Raw genomic sequence first — 20,538 nt, forward strand, 5'->3', positions numbered from 1 at the left:
AGTTAATAGACATGTTGTTGAATGAATCTAGATATGGAAAAAGTCTAGTTCATAACACGTCTTTTACTTCCTTTATTCCAATAATGACTCATCAAATGAGTGATAAATCACAGTTTATATTTCATTTATTTACAATCCGACTAGTAAATTAACAAACTTTGTTGATTAAAAACATCAACTTGTATTTCTTCAGAAAAAAAACAAGGAGTATGCAGTATTAGTCAAATTGTTTTTCAACTGTTAATAAATTCAACTAGGGGCTTTTGGTTCGCGAAATATAGGTATGAGGTATGAGTTTAGAATGACTGAAACCCATACCATATGTTTGGTTGTCAAAAGTATGAATTTTAAACCCATACCTTAAACCCATGAGGTATGGGGTTTAGAAACCGACATAGTGAGAGATTTCATTCCAAAATTGAACCAAACACATGATATCAAGTTCCTTTTACAGCCTTTGAGATAATTATCAAAGATATTATGCAGCTTGCCCTTGAATGTCATTCGTATTCCTTTTCCTTTGTGAAGCGAAGTGGTAATTGTGTTGCTCATGAATTAGCAAAACTTAGCTCTTCTTTTGTCGATCTCCAAGTTTGAATGGAGGAGGTTTCTAGTAAAATTTCTGATTTTGTAATGGCTGATTTTAACCTCTTCTTTTGAGTAATAAAATCTCTTCATTGTTTTTCTAGAAAAAAAAAAAAAAAATCAAATTTCAACCCAATACCACCTCGTAAATCGTACGGAGACATGGTCATCAATTCATAAACCCCTGCAAACATAAACCCATTTCCGAATCCCCTAAAATTCAACTCAATCAAACCTTCAAACTCCATTGAATCTTCAACAATGGCGTCAAACATCATAAGAAACTCCCTAAAATCAATCAACTCACTAACCTTACGAACCCTAACAACCCACCGCCGCCCCTTCAGCGCCGCCGCCGCGAACCCCACCACCACCGCCGAAGAATCAGACGCATTCACCTTCTCATCTGACGGCGCTGACAGCAGCATACACCTGAAGGCGAAAAAAGCGGCAGCTTCGTCAGTGACAATGCCGATGTCGTTCATGACAGGTTCTATTGTTGGAAAGAGATTCTACAAGAAAGTAACAACGAGAGAAGCTGATGATGGTAATGGGTGGAGTGTTATGCTCGATTATCGAACCCTTAAAACTCCTTCTAAACGTCCTCTTAAACTTCCTACTCTTTCTCTTGCTAAAGCTATTGCTGCTGAGTGGGATTTCCAGGTTACTCTCTTTCCTTAGATTGTTTTGATTTTGAAATTCGTGGCGAAATCATGCTTGGATTGGTGTTATTAATGTTTATTCGATAAGGGTATTGTTTCCCGGTGATTATTAGTTGAATAGGTGATCACTGATTTGTAAATGGTAATCATGTTTGCTGGATGTGAATTGGGCATTTGGGGCTTTTGGTTGAATTTGCTGGGTTGCTACATGATTTTGCAAGTAATCGGCATTTATAATTTGGTGCTGTTATTGGTGTTGTTGAGATTTGTGTTTGTGATTTGATGTTATTTGAGAAGGGGTTTTGGTGTTAATTGAATCTCGGGTTTGTTTGGTATTATTTGTAGCAAACAGATGGAATAAGACCCTTCACAATGCCATTGATGAAGCTTGCTTGCACTGCATTGGAACGAGTTCCTGTTGTTCGCCCAAAAATTATTGATAATTTGATGAGCAAGTTCAGTCAAGACTTGGTTTTTTTGTCGTGCTCCACATGACAACGAATTAACCAGCGGTGTCTATGGTATGATCCCTAATATTGATCACTCTCTATTACTGGTTTTAACTTTATATCCCTTTCCCTTCTCGTGTTTTTAATGCTTTGAGTGTGATAGATGCCATGTCTTGAACTGTTTTGTTATTGAAGGCCAGCCTTTTATGCTTGTGAAGCTAAAGGACAGCATTAGTGTAATAACAGGATGAAGCAGTGATGAAACAAATGCATGCCTGCAAAAGATATATGTTAAGCCTTGCTGTTTTAATTTATTTGCTAATTGTTTTTGTTACTTTGTTAGTGAGGTTGACAAATATCTAAAAAAGAATGGCACACAATAAATGCGGAAGAAATGAAGTATCAATGGAACTGCTATGATTATTTGGTGAAACATTCATTTTAACATAAATTAAGATAGTATAACTTAAAGTAATTAAAGCTCATAATTTGACTTTGCATTGTTTGGCCATGCTTGTATTGGGGGTAAGGAATTAAGAGTAAGTGAAATTGAAAGAAAAGGAATGAAGAAATTTAGGTGCTGTGAGAGGGATTGATGTGGTGATAATGCACATGGAAGAGTAAAGAGGGTAGGGGGATTTAATAATTGGTGATACGCTACTCTACATCTCTCTCATACGGCCCGTTTGGTAGTCTGTAATAAATAATGGGATAAGAATGAATTTTGTGTAATTTGGTTTAGAAATAAGTATCATAATGATGATGGTCATGCCATCTCATTTCTAAAACTATGCTTTTCTTCATAAAGTCTCATTACCACCCAATACCACACCCTTAAGTGATAACGGATGGTAATGAAGATTTATGAAGATAATGAGGTATCTTATATGTATTAGAACTACCATGTGTTTTGGTACATTGACTTACATAATTACAACAAAATACAGTCTCATTACTTCTATTTATTACCGCCGACTAAACGGGCCATTAGGGGATGGTGGGTAGTTATCACCCCCAAAATAATGGTAATAATTCTTCCATTCCTCACACAATCATTACCCTATCCCATGTCACCACCTTAATTCACTTCATTTTCTTACCTTTTCTTATATTACTCATTCAGCACATCTATTCTAAGCATTTCTTGAGTGGTACATTGGGCTTACATTACTCCATAGGCCTTGTTTGGAATCAAATTTTGATTGTTGTTGGTTCACTTGGCTTGTTTGACCAACTAGTAATGTTAATTGCTTTAATAAGTCCGAAGTAATAGTTATCGTTAAAATATATTTTAAAATTGGATTTTGATTGGAAAATTATCGTCTACTTGTGATCAATCCTTACTACTAATATAGTAATATGTATTACTCCTGTCATTTTTATTTTAATGCAATACTTCCTTAAAATGACTTTTTTGTAAGTGCAACACTTCCTTAAATGGAGATATATTATATTATTTTATTATATCTCTCTCCTTTCATGCTCTCTCCACTTCCACCCCTCACATACTTTAAAAAAAAAATATATTATTTCTCTAATCTCAATTTCTTTTCTTTATAATTTATAATTTATAATTCCCCAACAACCTCCACATACACAATATTTTAACAAATTCAACTCAACCCTCTAAAACTCGATGTTGGGAAAAAAAAAAAGGAAGCATTATTCTACTTGTAAGCTAGAATGTGGGATACCTAAGCTCACCAACTTTCAAATATATTGAGTATTTTATTGAATGATTAAGTATCTAATGAAACTAAGGCAATAAATTAAGTCTAAAGGTTAAAGACCGATTAATACGGAGAACGAGACCCTAGGGAAAGGTGATCAAGGCATACATGAAGCATTTTAATAATCTATGGCTAAGTCGATTATAGAGATATCAAGGGGAAAATTTGTGTACCTAGGTCACTCCCGCACACACTAAACTTTAAAGTTCCCAACCCTACCTATTAGTTTGGTTAGCTATGAGGGGTGTTCACGTATTAAACTTGTCCAATAAGAATAAGTTCATGAAGTCGATTAACCAAGAGACTATAAGGCTATAAGCATTAAGACCAACATGACAACACCTATAGCTTAAGGCATTCAATTATCACCTATGTTACACACACTCGAGTTTCAGTGTCGTATCAAGTAGGGATTGGAGGATCCGATCCTTTGATTCCAAAAATAGCTAATACGGGGATACAATCAAATGAGTGTCTCGACTATTTTTTGGACACGGCTAGCATATAAAGTGTCGGAAAATTTTTAGATACTTAGTTAACAAAAATATTCTAATATTTAAAAAAAAAATTGACATGATAAAAAATCAAAGTCAAACCATCCAATTATTATAACAAAAACTATTAAATAAGAATTGCATATTGTCCCAAAAAAAAAAAAAAAATAAAATAAAAAAAAAGGTCAAACCATCCAATTGTTATAAGAAAAACTAGTACAATAAAATAGAATTGCATATTGTTCCAAAACCAAAAAATCAAAGTCAAACTATCCAATTGTTATTACAAAAGCTACTATAGTAAAACAGAATTGCATATTGTTCTAATTCCCAGACAACCAAAAAGCAAATATTTCAAAAGGCTAACAATGTCATTGAATGTTCGTCATCTTTAGCTCATAATCTTCATTCAATGCTCATCATTTTCATTACAAAAAACCAATGATAGCCCTTTCTAACTCCAGTTCATTGATGGATAGTTCTGCCATCTCGCAAACATCAACATCCTCATCAAATTGATCTCCTTTCTTACAATTATTAAAAAGTTATAAGCTGGTTATATTAAATATCATATAAAATACTTAATGCTCATTATTTAATAATATTACCTATGTCCCAATAACGGCTAGGACCTGATTTGTAACTCTCTTGCTTCCTTGCCAATAATCGAAGGTTGTTATAGCATTACACTAAGTCTCTTGCCCTATCGGAAGTCGGCCTATTTCTCTTTAGAGTTTGAATATTACCATAATGACTCCAATATTTTTCACAACATGAAAACGATGATGGTTGTGACAATAATTTATAAGTAATTGATTGTAAGTGGGGAAGGTAGGAACAATAATTTGCCCACCAAATTTTAGGTTCTTCATCACTAGAAAATGACCCATATTCTAGTCTCGCATGCTTAAAATCATTGTCATCGGGAAATAGACGTTGTAAACATTCATTTTTACTTTTAGAAACTTGTTCATCTTCATTAGGTGCAATCCTTTTATATCCCTCTCTACTAGCATTTAGCCATTTCGAGTCTTGGAATTAGTGAGTGTGCAGAAACTTGTTCATCTTCATTAGGTGCAATCCTTTTAAATCCCTCTCTACTAGCATTTAGCCATTTCGAGTCTTGGAATTAGTGAGTGTGCTAAACAATGTAAGAGTGTGTTACTTTTGTTCCACCTACTCAGTCATACTTCTTGAATAGCATTTAATAATATTAAAAAAAAAAGACTTATTAGATAACAAGTTCTTCCCTTAATGTTTAAAAACATTGACATTTACTCTTTCAATCATAGTATTCCCACATATCATAGACAAGATGCAAAACAGAAGCATCTTTGTCTCCAACCCAAATAGTCATATATAGGCTCAGCAAACTTTAAAAAATAATCAACATTATCGCACTAATTGTCACTTCAAACTTTTTCTTTGTATACACGAGCCTTAATATCAATAGGATTTTTTAGGAGATCTAAACGAAGTCCTAAAATCAGGATCAATAACCATTTTTTAAAGTCCATTTTTCACTTCTCTCATACGTTTTGCAACAACACAATGACTAGCAAACCTTGTTTCAGGTCACAAGTTTCTAGATATCGTGCAAAGGTTACAACTCTTGACATGGTGAAGGCAATTTTGTGACGATATTCAAAAATTTGTTACCTCATATGATATGGTGAAGGCAATTTTCAAGAAGAATGTTAAAATACAACTCTTGTTAGTGGTTGAAACAAAGTTTTCTAGTCATTAAGTGGCTGCAAAACGTATGAGAGAATTGAAAGATGGACTTGAAAAAATGGTAATGGATACTAATTTTAGGACTTTGATTAGATCTCCTAAAAATCCTATTGATATTAAGGCTCATGAATACAAAGAAAAAATTCTAAGTGACAATTAGTGGGATAATGTTGATTATTTTTGAAGTTTGCTGAGCTTATATATGACTATTTGGGTTGGAGACAAAGATGCTTCTATTTTGCATCTTGTCTATGATATGTGGGATACTATGATCGAAAGAGTAAAAGTCTAACATTTTTTTAACATGAAGGGAAGAACTTGTTATCTAATAAGGGTTTTTTTTTTTTTTTTTTTTTTTTTTAATGCTATTCAAGAAGTATTACTGTGTAGATGAAACAAAAGTAACACACCCTTACATTGTTTAGCACACTCACTAATTCCAAGACACAAAATGGCTAAATGCTAGTAGAGAGGGATTTGAAAGGATTGCACCTAATGAAGATGAATAGGTTTCTAACAATAGAAATGAATGTTTGCAACGTCTATTTTCCGATGAAAATGATTTTAAGCATGCAAAACTAGAGTATGGGGCATTTTCTAGTGAAGCAACTCCTTTCAATCAAGCTCATATAATTGCTGCCGAGATGGTGAAGAACCTATAATTTGGTGGGCAAATTATTGTTCATACCTTCCCCACTTACAATCACTTGCTTTTAAACTATTGTTACAACCATCATCGTTTTCATGTTGTGAACAAAATTGGAGTCATTATGGTAATATTCAAATTCTAAAGAGAAATAGGCCGACTTCTGAAAGGGCAAGAGACTTGGTGTATTGCTATAACAACCTTCGACTATTGGCGAGGAAGCAAGAGAGTTACAAATCAGACTTATTAGGACATAGGTAATATTATTAAATAATGAGCATTAAGTATTTTATATGATATTTAGCATAACCATCTTATTAATTTAATTTTTTTTTAAATGTTTGTACGAGAGGAGATCAATTTGATAAGGATGTTGATGTTTACGAGATAGAAGAACTATCCATCAACGAACTGGAGTTAGAAAGGGCTATCATTGGTTTTGGTAATTAAAATGATGAGCATTAAATGAAGATTACGAGCTAAAGATGACGAGCTTTTAATGATATTGTAAGCCTTTTGGAATATTTGGTTTCCGAGATTTGGAACAATACTTTATAACTCGGACTCTAGTATCCATGTTTGACACCGACTCGGCTGTTTTGTGAAATTTTTTTTATGATTTTGAATTGGATGAAGTGTCCAAGTGTCATACCCATATTCGACCCCAAATACCTATGTCGAGGGTCTAACATGGGTATTTGGGGTAAAATGAAGAGTCTGAGTAACATAGGAACAATATGCAATTTTGTTTTATTGTATAAGTTTTTGTTATAACAATTGTATGGTTTGACTTTGATCTTTTGGTTTTGGAACAATATGCAATTTGTTTTAGTAGTTTTTTTTAATAACAATTGGATGGTTCGACTTTGATTTTTTCCTTTTTTTTTTTTTTTCTCATGTCAATTTTTTTTTTTAATATTAGAATTTTTTTAAACTAAGTGTCTAAAAATTATCCCGATACTTTATATGCTAGTCATGTCCAAAAAATTATTTAAGACACTCTTTTGATCGTATCCCCGTATAGATTATTTTTGGAATCGAAAGATCGGATCCTCCGATCTCTACTTGGATACGAAACCAAACTCAAGTCTCTGCAACAATGGCGAAATTCGAAAATTGAAAAGATAATTTGGGGTTTTGTGCTGGTTTCCATTGATGATATTCTACCTTTAAGAGCTTTAATGGAGATTTTGAGAGGCACATGGTGACCGTCTTTGGTGAAAATGGGCACAAATGTAGTAAGATTAGGTTTTTTGGGAGGGGAATGGCCGGTGTTTGCAAGGTCAGGTAGTTAAGGACTTCAGGGTGGTGTGGGATTGAGAATATGGAGACTTCTGGTGGAGCAATTGAAGGGGACCCTGAGAAGCAATTGAAGGGGAGGAGAATAAAAAACGGTGGGGGACATGGGTTGATTTTCCTCTGGCAGTGTTCCGAGTGGTTCCGAGTGGTTGTGAGTTGTAGTCGCCGACTGTGTGGGTGGAATTAGGGGTGGTCGGTCAGAAGCGAAGAGGAGAGAAAAAGGGTGGGCGTCGTTTTTTTTTTTTTTAAATATTCTAACCATAGTTATTTTATAACTAAAAATTTAAGATAAAACATCCATTTATGCCATAAGTGAAAATTAATTCTTAATTAGGTTCATGTTGAATAAAAAAATAAAAATAAATAGAGGGTTACCATTTCAGTGTAGCAATTGTTGAAGGTCACCATTGAGAATTTCTTTTTTTGTTTTTTGTTTTCCCTTTTTTCTTTTTTTGCCATCAAATTAGTGAGACTTTCATTTGGAAACTATTGTGGTGCGGTTGCTGAATGCTCTTGAGTAATTCTATTGAACTATGCTCATACATCGATATGCAAATTAATTTTGTTTTAACTCTCTAGTTGTTGAGTAGTCATCAGGAGAGGGAGAGGGCCTGAATGCCCCATGAGTAGGTTTTAACTTGTTTTTGATTTTGTCCCCTGCTTAATTGAAGTATGAACTTTGTTCTATATGGATACTTTCTGAATTATTTAAATCAATACTTCTAATCGCATGTTACTCTCAAAATCTTTGCAGAACGCCAAGTTGAAAAAATAGATCCTCTACTAAAGTGGGTGGAGTCAGAATTTGGCTACAAGCCTGTAGTGTACACCTGTTTTTTTGGTGGCAAGCAGGATGAAGGTCTTGTAAAAGCCGTTGAAAGTCTATTGAAGAAAGCAGATGATTGTGAACTAGCTGCCATTGATGCACTGACATCTGCATCACACTCTTTAATTATTTCTATCGGTATAGTTCGTGGAAAATTGCAATTAGAGGAGGCCATTGAGTTGATACGTCTTGAAGAAGATCTGCAGGTTAGTGTCATATGCCATGTTGCTTTATGAGTCCAACCTCTACGTCCCCCTCCCCAACCCAATCTAACCATGATTTGCTGCATCATTGAACGTGTATTGCATCGGGTATATGGGAAGGGCTCAGGAACTGCATTATAATTCAGTTAGAGGTAGCTTAAGCAACATGAAGATTGATATCAATTCAAGGAGGGAATCAGTTAGTATATAAATAGAGGATATTGGAGGAGAGATTCAGTTAGTCTATGAATAAAGGAGATTCGAGAGAATTTTTTTTTAACATCATTTCTTTTTTTTTTTTTTCCTTTATTTTTTAGGAAAAATTGCGAGGAAGGTCCTTTTAAGTAGTCGACCTTGTGAAAAAGGTCCTTTTAAAAAAAAGATGGCACAAAAGGTCCTTTTATGGTGATTGGGTTGTGAGGAGGATCCTTTGACCAAACTCCGGTGTTGACCTTCGTTTTCCGGCAAAAAAAGTCACGTGTTGCGCACGTGACCACTTAAATCAGATTTTTTTTTTTTTTTTTTTTTTCTCTTTTTTTCCCTTTATCTCTTCTTCCTTGATTGACTTAAATCAAATTATCAACCCAATTTGTACTCAATTGGAATTTTTAGATAAGAAAACCAAAAAATTCAATTAAATATAATACTCCATATTCTTTAAAAAAAAAAAAATTTGCATCGCCAAATTGTAGCAAAATACAGAATTGAAAAACAGTAGGGGGAAAAGGCAAATTAACAAAAGAAGTGGTAAAACTCAGCAGAAAATAGAGAATAAATGAAGCAATAAAAAAGGAAAAAATAGTAGGGAAAGAAAAGATCCCCAATTGAATAGTGGTAATCGGGAAGAAGGAAAAGAAAAGGAGCAGAGAAAAGCAGTAATTGATCGAAAAGGGTACAAACAGGAGTGTTGACGATGATGGCATCGGGAGGAGGAAAAAGACGATCGGAAAAGGAGTAGTAATCGCCATGCGATTCAGCAAAAGGCGGCTTCATCCGCGCCAATAAAACAACCTCTCTCTTCTCTGGAACTGCCTTGCTCGCTCTCGAAGTCGCCGTTGAAGGCGGCGGCGTTGAACTTGAAATTGAAAAAGGGGTTCAATTGCTTGAGCTTTTGCTGGTGAGAACAGCTGAATAGGAGGGAGGGAGGGAATTTGGTTCGGATTTTAGATGTGGAGGGAACTGTACTTTGCAACTACCCCCCCCCCCCAATCAATCCAACAACCATGATTGAGCTTAAACCATTGATGATGATCCGTGGTGTTGATGAAGTGCAGCAGCGTGAATTCTGATTGAAAGGGAAATCAAGGAAGAAGAGGGAAAGGGAAAAAAAGAAAAAAAATCTGATTTAATTGGTCACGTGCGCAGCACGTGATTTTTTATTGCCGGAAAACGCAGGTCAACGCTGGAGTTTGGTCAAAGGACCCTCCTCACAACCCAATCGCCATAAAAGGACCTTTCATGCCACCTTTTTTTTTAAAAGGACCTTTCTCACACCACTTAAAAGGAACTTCCTTGCAATTTTTCCTATTTTTTATTATTATTATTTTTTTTAACTATTCTAATACTGTTTCATCTGACAGGTGGACAAGTGGGGTCTTGTCGAGGGTGGTCATGATATTGATATTGCGGATTTGAAGGTGCAGATTGCATCTGCTGCTGTGTTCCTTGGGCTATCAAGAAGGTCATAGTATCCACATTTTTGAAATTTTTTTATCAAATGAGTTGATTGTGCATTTTTTGTTTTTGTATGCTCCGTTGAAGGCTGTACTGTACTAATCACAAATTGACAACCAATGTGCTGGAGCTTTTTGTAAACATGTAGCCTTTGCGAAAGTAGCAAGAGTAATAATATCTGCTTCGGTATTTCTGAGTATCATAACTTTTTTATACTTAATATTATGCAAACAATTGCAAAACCTCTAATAACAGAAATGTAGTTGAAACTGTTACTCTACACCTGAAATCTGGAATGGGAACTAAATCATCAGTGTTGAAAGTTGAAACATAAGGTCAACATGTACTTTGGCTGTAATGGTTTAGTTATAATATGCATATATGGAAGCTTCACCAATTTCAGCTCTGTTTTTAGTCATGTACTGTTGTACAATTTACATTGTATAGTGCCATAACGGTTGGTAGCATGCCAAAGCAGCTGCTTTTGTGGCAGATTAAGGATCTTCATTGCAGCATTGCAGACAAACTGGTGGTTGTTTAATGACACAATAACAGCATGTAGTATCACAGTCATTATTGCAACCTGTTACAGAAAATTGCCTTTGAGTTAGTTTTTACGCTGATTAGAAGCTTACTTCTACCAAAGGAACATCAAGATTTTTTAATTTTCTACCAGAAAGAAAGCTTTGATTCACTGATTCGAATCACTTTCATTTCACTATTACCTGTGACTGTGATGACATATTGAGATGATTCCAGTTCATGTGGGTTCAAGACAAATGGAAGTCGGTTGGTTGCCAAGACAGCGATGACATTAATTGCGACAAGGCTCATGAAGAAGTAAGCTATTGCTAGTGATTGCCTCATAGTTTGTAAGATTTGCTTTCAGTTGGATTGCCTAGTACTGTCAAAACTGGTTGGATAATGCATCACCAACTCCTTTTATAGGACTGTTTTTGTACTTTATATCCTAAGGTTTCAAACATATGACATGATTCATCAACAGTGTGGCTTATTGTATATTGTAGACTTGTAGTTATTAGAAGAGGCATCTTTTACTAGTTAAGAAAAACATCATGTTCATTACGTGCTAATAAGAAATTTTAAATTCCAACAAAGATTTGGTTTAAAGGATCACTCAATGTAAACCTCACACCAAATCCTTAAATAAGGAAAAATTCAAGTGGAATTCACCTTCATCAATACATCATAATTCATATGCAAACACAAAAAACCGCTTTAAAATGCATAAAATTGCTCCGCCAATTTACCAAATGGTGCCCTTTCCTTTACCAGAGAAAACAACATTCTACATGGAGATATTTCCCGAGTTAAAGGTTGAACACGAGTCTTGATGAAGAAAATTTACTTCGGAATTTTAAAGAGTAATGATCTTCATACAATTCAGCGTTACCAACATTTTTTTGTCTAATTTATTCGGGCATTTACCAGAATATGTCAAAACAGGGAACCAGCACATATCACCTACTACAAGCTTTAACCCAATTAATTATACCACTGCACTTCTGAGCACAAAAAGGATTCAGCAACTAAAACTTCTTCTGAGTACAGGCTACAATTTGCTTGATAGAAAACCAGTAAAACATTGCAAAGATCAAGATTTTAGCTTCACGTGCTACAGCTTCGGGTGGTAAGAGGCAGTGCTATGTATATCACTTTTCCAATGAATAAATTGCATCTTCTCCGCTTCAAAAATAAAGCATTAATCAAATATTCAGAAATAGTTATCCGAGGGTAACTAATTCTGCACATGATAATACAGAGGTTTCAGCAACTATAAATAGGCCTAAAACCAGGCACAACAGTGTCGTTCACATTCCATGGTGAAGCTTAACAAGAATTGCAGCGCAGAGAGCTATGGCCTCATTAGAGATCACTCCTGGTTAGACATTTGAATCTTGTGGCGCTTGAAAAATTCTCTAAATCCATAAGCACTGAGATCATGGCTGAACTGCAGATTCGATAAACAGGTTTGACATCAGATAAAAGCTAGAAAGCAACATGAAATCATAACAGATTTTCATTTGTAAAAGAGGTATGATTCCAGTGTGTATTTGTTAAGTAGCAAGCAACAAAACAAATATAAATAGTCAATAAATAGCAACTTGTGGTAAAATAGAATGAATGATTAAAACCAAATCTAAGCCCAAATTTAATGCCAATTGATGGTTTACAGGAACAACAGCATGTGTACAGCAATTCAAAGAAATGAATAAGACCCAAGTACTAGAAAAATATAACAGAATCTTACAGGCAAGACTTTCACGGAGTACTTGGTGACATTTGGATCAGTAACCCTTCCCGGGGCAGCAGCCTGCAGGAGAGAAAAGACAAAAAGTTGTTATCTTGGCGATGGCATGTAAATTTTACAGAGCTGTGCCATCTAGTTGCAATCACTCGCTTGTTTCAAATACGTTGCATCTTGAACCAGAAAGAGATACAATCAACAAATACCCAATGCTAATTTTAGAAAAAATTTGAAAGGAGGTATGATCCTAAAACTGGATGCTTGTATAGTCCAAATCCCAGAAGACTATTAGATATAGAAGGATCGGACATACTTGCTCTGGGGTATGAAATATTTCAACAAATGGATATTCCTTCCTTTGCCGTGTTATACAAAAGCCTGGATACTTAGGACACTCAACCTGAAAATACACAAAGTATCAAAATTACTAGAGATAAAACTGACTAAAATATCATTACACAATGCAGCAATACTGCAGTAAAATGCATCAAGATCCCTATCATCCCTTTGTCTATACTCTCTATACATCCAATATGCCTGATATACTAGAGTGATGCAGAGAAGACACATGACAAGCAGAATAAACCACAGCAACCACGATGTCAAAGGCTACTATATCAATCAAATACAGGCTCTAGCTTTCTTACATGAAAGAAGAGATGGATATCCATTTTATAAACATATTCTAATACAGACTGTTTCTTAATTTTATAATGAAGAGTGAACCTACTCTCTCAAATTGACTATATAAGATTCTGCAGACCCATAAACATAACACAAAGAAGAAGAAACCTACTCTCATAAATTTGACATGAGGGTAAAACTCGGCCGCAGCCTCCTCTAGTACTTTGTCAAGATGTCTTGTGTAATTTCCCCTACAAATTCCACAAATCATTTCACATTAAGAAAAGGGTACAAAGACGAAAGTAAAACCGAAATCAACTATTGCAACAGGGTAAAAAGGGGGCAAGGAAATCCATCATATTACTTAACAGTGAAAGCAACAACCACAGGGTAGCCCTGGTGAAGAATCTGTACAAATTGACGCTCCGACGTAAAATGTATTACACGGGATGGTCCTAAATCCTTGGGATAACCAGTATAATACCTTATAATTTCACAACAAAATACAAAACAATATTAAGATTTTACAATATATACTATAGTTCAATAATTATAATCCCATAGAAAAATCTAATTAACTGTTTACCTGCAACTTTCACGAAAATTCATCATCATCTTACTGAACACCGATGATTCTGACATTGTGGGTATTGATATTGGAACCCCTATGACAAAATCAAGCAACATTTCAAATGGGAAACAAAATAAATTGAAAAATTCTGCAAATTTCTGATACTGTACCAAAAATTAGGGCAATTAAACTAGCAAAACAAAACTGCAATATATAAATTAGAATCTGTGTATTCAAGGGGTTTAACAAATATAAAAATTTATTCAATTAGAAATCAAAATGAAAGAATTATGAGAAGATGACGATTAATTATTTACCTGGAAAGTGAGTGACTGAATTAAATTTCTGGGAAACTTTGAATAAGCCCTAGCGCTCGATTGTTCAATTTGGGGGATTGTGTAGGAAGACATGGCTTGTGTTCACACTTTACAGTACTCACTTTTTTTTTTTTTTGAAGAACTTTACAGTAATCACTTCAATCTGTGAATTACTGCCCAATAGGGAACAAGTTAAACTTGGAATGCATTTAATGTAAATTAACTAAGCGGTAAAATTGTAAATAAATTGCGTGATTTTACATTCTTAATATAATTGAGCGAAAAATCCAATTTCGATATTGCAGTCGTTTTTTTTTTTAATAAATTACCACTTTACCGTCCATGTAAGTAAGGGGGAAAAAAACAATTTTTATTATCGGTTTAGAGAGAAACCGTTACTTCATAACAGAATAACAGATGAGAACCACTACTTGAAGTTGCGGTCCACAATATAAATTTAAAGTTAGCATAACCCCATGGCAGCTGCTAGCCAACATTATAACACAACCAACCATAACAAAAAGCTGTACTCCCTTCGTCCCTTATTTATAAGCCTATGATAGGGAAGTACAAATATGCATGTGGCAGTTGACTTGGCAATCTTGACCTGACTCGAATGACCCGACCCGCAACCCAAAAAATGACCTGAAATCATTGACCTGAAAATGAACCAAATCCGAACTAACCCGACCCGACCCGAAGTGAAGTTGACCCGAATGTGACCCGATGCCTGAAATGACCTAACCCGAATTACCCGCCCCGAAATTAACTCGAACCCCGAAGTTGACCCGACTTGAAGTGACCCGAACTGATTGACCTAAACCGATCCGACCCGAAGTGACTCGACTCAAAATGACCTGACCCGAAGTGACCCAACAAGCATTTTTTGTGGTGTTTTTTTTTATAAGAAATTTACTTTAGTTTTCTAATTATTATATAAAAGTTACTACTATTATTGAAATAAGAGGGAATTTTCCCATAATGTTTTTAAGTAAATTTTTATTTGGTGACTTGACCCGAACTTGACCCGACTCGAACTGACCCGGCCCAAACTAACTCGACCCGAACTTAACCCAAAAATTAGTCTTGAAAATTAACTCGATCCGAACTGACCCAACCCAAACTGACACGACTCGAACTGACCCGACTCGAACTTGACCCAACCCGAACTCAACCCGAAGTGTTGACACGAATTTGACCCTAAACCCGAATTGACCCTAAACCCGAATTGACCCGACTCGACTCAAACCCGACCCAAATATTTGCTGACCCGAAAGCGACCCGACCTGAACGACCCGTTTTCCAGGTCTAAAATGTGGGGTTAGAGAAAAAATAGAGAGAAAGAAAAGGTAGTTGGTAATTATTGAAGAGATGGAGAGAGAAAGTGTTGGAAATGGATCTCAAAAGTACCAAAAAAAAAAAAAAGATGACAACTCATCAAAAGTAGTGGAATATTGTCAAAAAATACATTATTTAAATAGAAATAGACATCTAATTTTGAAAACCCAAAAAGGGTTACAGGCTTGTAATTAAGGGATAGAGAGAGTAATTGCCAACAAATAAACAACTCCTAATATATAAGAAGTTAAGAACATCTATCCAACTCTATGTATATGATGAGTAATTATCAGGTTGTGAGTTAGCATACACGGGATAGGGACTTTCTCTCACTAGAAGCCTAAGCCATCGGAGACCAACTCGACCACCCTGGTGGTTAGAGCTCCGGGAGCTTACTCCTAGCGGAGAGAGAGTTAGTTTAGTGTGCTTTGCATTTTCATGTAAGGTGATTAGAGTGTTTCATTCACTAGTCTATCCCTAAAAGATCAATTTTTAGGTTCCTTTTTTTTTTTTTTTTTTTTTTTTTTGGCTTAAGAAGATGTTCTCCTCAATGGAGATTTCCTCTTTGCAAGAACAAGATCTCAGGCTTAGATCAGTAAGGAAGTTAAATGATACAGGGGAAAATCCACAAGGAGATACTTCTATACAAAGTCAACAAGTAGAAGGAGAGCACGATGAGGTGACTTAACCTATGGAAATAGAAGGTGAGCATCAACCACAAGACCAGGTGAAAGAGCAAAACTCAAAAAAGCAACAGGGGGTCATTAACTCTAATGTGAAAGTTCAGAGTAAAGGCACGTTTAGAGAGGCGGTGGCTAGGTCGTCGCAATGGTTTACTGAAGCAAGGAAAATAGTGGTTAACTCATTAGATTGGGACGATGAGGATGACCACAGTCTGAATCAAGCTAACATTGTCAAATTCCCCAAGGAAAAAATTCAAGAGCTTAGAAAACCATGGGAACTTACTTTAATGGGTAAGTGTTTAGGGCTGAAAATCAGAGCGGAGTACATGGCTCAAAGAGTTCAACGTATGTGGAACCCAAAAGGAGGCTTGGAGACAATAAAAATGGAAAACGGAGTCTACTTGTTTAGGTTTTCTATTCATGGTGATATGAAAAGGTATTGTTCGGAGGTCCTTGGTTCATATTGGATCACTATCTCATGATTTCTAAATGTAAACCAAAATTTAGACCGTCAACAGACTCGTTCCAAAACATATCCGTTTGGATTCGTTTTCCAGAGCTTCCGGTTGAGGGTTTTTTTTTTTTTGGAAATTAATAGAGAATTTTATTAATAACCAAGAAACTTTCTAGCAAAGCAAGACAATACAGAATAGCCTCAAAAACACAAAGAAACTATAACAACCACTTTTTCATCTCTACATCACATCTACAGGCAGTGGCGGATCCAGGATTTGATTAATAGGTTGTCCCATCATCGTCCATCGACCGCATATAATATCAAAAAATAGTCAAAGCTTGTATCATCGTCCATCGACCTTGTACTATACAAAACCTGAACTCTAAACCAAATCCCTGAAAGATCTCAACCTAAGTGTTCAACAATCAACACAAACTTGAATACACCTTTTTCGGGGTCTATGTCAATGCAAATCTACTTCCCTTGTACGGTATACATGGTCTCATGACAATTAGTCAATGTTTGTTCAAACAAATCTCGTGCTTTAAAACTCCAAGTTACCAGCATATATTCTACCTCAAAGCTCAGAAAGTCAGAAGCATTCATATCTATAAACATCATTTTCTATGGATGGCAAGCATTACCATTTGAACTAAAGTAATTTAAATGAACTCTATAAGACACTCCCATACAGTCACAGGAGAATTGTGCATAAGTCATTGAACAATGCTACCAAGACAAAGTTCACCCCTATTGGCCCTATTCAATCATCAACAGTCACCAATCCTTGATCAACTACCCATTAAGCTATAAAAATAACCCCTTTACACACATCTTATGCTAGGACTGGTCATAATTTAATTAGGAAGCTCAATTCAGCAAGCTATAGTTCATGTCAACTTACAATCAAAAACTCAGAAAAATAATCCAATCTAAGTAATAAAGGATGCTCTAGAAATGAGTCAATGCTAGTGAGTTTCTCAAAATTAGGAACTCAGCGGGCACTACATTGTCAATGCTCTATTTCTTAATATCTTCAAATTTCTGGAGCGTTCATCTTAAATTAAACCAGAAAATAAACATTAAGATATTTTGTCTCAGGTAATCGTACAGGGCTAAAGTAAACATTGCCCTCCTAGTACTCTAGGTAAGGCATGAAGCCATTCATCACGACCAAGCTCTCGAGGCAATGCAGCTAACTCATGATTCAGTAAGTTATCCCTAGCGTATATAGCAGCAGCATTTCCATGACGCCCATCAAAAATCTGTATATCAGCCAAGAGCAAAAAGAGATTAAAAATTTGACAATTCTTAGAAAATGACTGAACATGCCCTATACTAGCATAAATTCAGATTGTGATTAAAAAAAAATGCAGCCAAAATTGAAAAATTATTCCTAACTAGTTAAATTCAGAATGGAACTAGTGAACATATAGATCTGGAATCAGTCAGATTGTTACAAATCCCTATTACATATAATCTTGAGACTAGATCAACACACATCAAAATCCCCAACAAATTAAGCATCTATCTAAAAAGGCCCATCCAGAATCATTCTATTTTATTTATTTTTATTATTATCTTTTTTGGTTACATCACTCTATTATTAGCAATTATTATTCGGAGAATTATATAACCATAAACAAAAAGAATCAAAACAATAAATTAAAAATAATAACAGCCATAACACTAGCATTAATACATGAAGATTGAACAATTAAAATGAAGCAAAAACAACAATAAATTACAATTGTATATCAATAAAAACCCAAAAACAGCAAAAAATTAAAAAAACAAAGGACCCAATTGCTAAAAAAAAACTGTTTATACAATTATACTCAAATCCAAAACAAAAATGTAAATCAAAATAAAGTTAGATCACATACAGCAAAAACTGAAAATGTTGAAGCAGAATTGCCAGGAACTCTCTGACAATCAGTTTTAACCAAGTAAAAATCCTCCCCTTTCTTAGCTTTCTCAGCATATCCATAGCTAACAGATGGTTTTTCCATCTTCTCACTCTTCAATTCTCTACTAATTAATGCACGGCGACGGGGCTGCCGGCGAGGCGTCGATACGGTGAACGGCGAGGCGGCGATACGGTGAACGGCGACGGGGCTTGGGTAATTGGGTGACTTTGAGACTTAGGGTTTCAATTTGGGGGAATTGGGGATTTGGGGATATTTTAAATCGTGAAATTGTGAAAATGAGGTTGTAAAGCCCAAAAAAAAAAAAAAAAGTTTGAGAGTAATGGGAGTCGAACCGTATCTCATATGTGGTAGGATGGGGAACAAACCACCAGACTACAAGCTAAAACTCTTGATACTTAGTTTTTTTTTTTTTTTATAGAAAATAATAGGTTGTCCGCGGACCCACACTACACGTGGGTCCGCCACTGTCTACAGGCAACATTGAACAAAATACGTCCGATGATAACAACCTGGTCTTCAACCTTCTGTCAAAATAGCAGCATTCCTCTACCCCCAACATGACTGTCTCAGCAAAACACATAGTATAAATCACAAACTAGAGTAGTAGTCTTCCTGCTCATGTTTATAGCCATAAGAAGCTCCTCTTAGAAACTTAAACTGCTTCTCTGAACCTTAATGTAATGTATGCAGCAAAGCTACAACTAAAGAACAAATGATTAACTGATTCCAAAATACCAGCTTGACAAAGAACACAGTGAGTGGAGCATTGAACACCCCAACTGCTAATCCTACATATCAGTTGTGGCAAGTCTATTCTGAACAGCCAACCAAAGAATCAAGACACTCTTAGGACTGGCTTTAGAGTTACAGATCACCCTCCTCCAAGGCACCTTCTCAAATTACCCTACAGCTGTTTATACATTTTACCGATTGAGAATCTACCCTTAGTCATGACAGAATCCCAATTAGCACTACTCTGAATAAGATCTCTAGTCTGCAGAACCTTCTTCAATAACCAAGAACAAGAATTAGGTATAGAAAGAGTAAACAGATTTCTGCCCTTAGTATAGTAACTGTCAACCCATCTAACCGAAAGTTTGTCCTTTTTATGAGTAAGGGCCCACAAAAGTTTTGCTATGGCAGCCTTGTTCCAAAATTGAACATTATTGATATTCCAACCACCAGCCACCTTAGGAAGCATCACTATTTCCTAGGCCACAAGAGCTCTCTTAGAATTTTCAATATCACCAGTCCACAAGAAAGTTCTGCCGTATGACTGAACTTCCTTGATAATCTTTTTAGGCATGGCAAAAATTTGGCACCAAAAAGTCTGCATACCAAAAAGAATGGACTTAATAAGCTGCATTCCGCCAGCATAACTCAGGAACTTGCTAGTCCATGATTTGGCTCTAGCATTCTCAACAACTGGTTTGCATTGAGAGTAGCTGAGCTTTTTTGAAGACAAAGGAACTCCCAAGTATCGAAATGGCAGCTCACCAATAGGAACATTAATTACTCCCAGAATATCCTCTCTAACAACTTCAAAAATCCCAGCAAAATAGATATTGTTCTTATCTAATTTTGCTTCCAGACCTAAGGCTTGAGAAAAATTCATGAAAGTCATCATTAATAGTCTAACAGATTCTCTATAAGCTCGAGCAAACATCAGCAGATCGTCCGCAAACATCATGTGAGTCAGGTTAAGTCTTTCACATCTAGGATGGTGGTTGAAATCAGGATTATTAGCTAACTGGCTCATGCATCGGGAGAGGTACTCCATTCCAATAGCAAAAAGGAATGGAGACATGGGATCTCCCTAGCGTAAATCCTTTTTTGCCAAGAAAGGTTTACAAGGAAAGTGTAGGCGTCATTCGAAGCGCGCCTACCTAAGTATGTGGTGAATATGCTTGACACTCATAGGAAGTGGGAATTGACATATGATTAGGGACACGATTAGGGACAAAGTAAAGTAAGGAGCCGCCAATAAGTTTTTAAGGAAGATGTAAATCGTTCACGGATCATTAAAAGGCAACCACGAAAAGGGAC

At 35.7% G+C, this 20,538-nt stretch overlaps 3 protein-coding genes across 3 annotated transcripts; 1 reads left to right on the forward strand and 2 right to left on the reverse strand.

The window, feature by feature from the left end:
• The first annotated feature begins 510 nt into the window (after nucleotides 1-510).
• Nucleotides 511-11,542, forward strand: LOC110733811 (ATP synthase mitochondrial F1 complex assembly factor 2-like). The gene is given in 5 exon segments (XM_021913878.1): nucleotides 511-1,248; nucleotides 1,593-1,721; nucleotides 1,723-1,768; nucleotides 8,354-8,631; nucleotides 10,209-11,542. Coding segments are annotated over 5 exon segments (963 nt in total). The 5' UTR covers nucleotides 511-846; the 3' UTR covers nucleotides 10,317-11,542.
• A 111-nt stretch (nucleotides 11,543-11,653) lies between these two features.
• LOC110733812 lies at nucleotides 11,654-14,387 on the reverse strand. Its single transcript, XM_021913879.1, has 7 exons — nucleotides 14,084-14,387; nucleotides 13,782-13,860; nucleotides 13,560-13,679; nucleotides 13,368-13,446; nucleotides 12,885-12,971; nucleotides 12,575-12,637; nucleotides 11,654-12,274 (listed from the first exon to the last, which is right to left on the reverse strand). The coding sequence occupies exons 2-7, from the start codon at nucleotides 13,835-13,837 to the stop codon at nucleotides 12,197-12,199; spliced, it is 483 nt and encodes a 160-aa protein (XP_021769571.1). The 5' UTR covers nucleotides 13,838-13,860; nucleotides 14,084-14,387; the 3' UTR covers nucleotides 11,654-12,196.
• A 5,315-nt stretch (nucleotides 14,388-19,702) lies between these two features.
• On the reverse strand, nucleotides 19,703-20,272 carry LOC110733940. The gene has a single exon (XM_021914009.1). It carries the CDS (start codon nucleotides 20,270-20,272, stop codon nucleotides 19,703-19,705), a length of 570 nt encoding a protein of 189 aa, XP_021769701.1.
• Between the last annotated feature and the right edge of the window lie 266 nt (nucleotides 20,273-20,538).

This window comes from Chenopodium quinoa, unplaced genomic scaffold (genome assembly GCF_001683475.1).
Source record: "Chenopodium quinoa cultivar QQ74 unplaced genomic scaffold, ASM168347v1, whole genome shotgun sequence".
NCBI classification, from domain to species: Eukaryota; Viridiplantae; Streptophyta; class Magnoliopsida; order Caryophyllales; family Amaranthaceae; genus Chenopodium; species Chenopodium quinoa.

What these genes read in the sequence shown, in the direction of transcription:
- LOC110733812 (XM_021913879.1), bottom strand. Translation starts at nt 13,837, where the DNA reads ATGTCAGAATCATCGGTGTTCAGTAAGATGATGATGAATTTTCGTGAA. An exon ending in AATTTTCGTGAAAGTTGCAG is followed by an intron (nt 13,680 to 13,781) that starts GTAAACAGTTAA and finishes TGAAATTATAAG; the next exon opens with GTATTATACTGGTTATCCCA. An exon ending in GTTGTTGCTTTCACTGTTAA is followed by an intron (nt 13,447 to 13,559) that starts GTAATATGATGG and finishes TGGAATTTGTAG; the next exon opens with GGGAAATTACACAAGACATC.
- LOC110733940 (XM_021914009.1), bottom strand. Translation starts at nt 20,272, where the DNA reads ATGGAGTACCTCTCCCGATGCATGAGCCAGTTAGCTAATAATCCTGAT.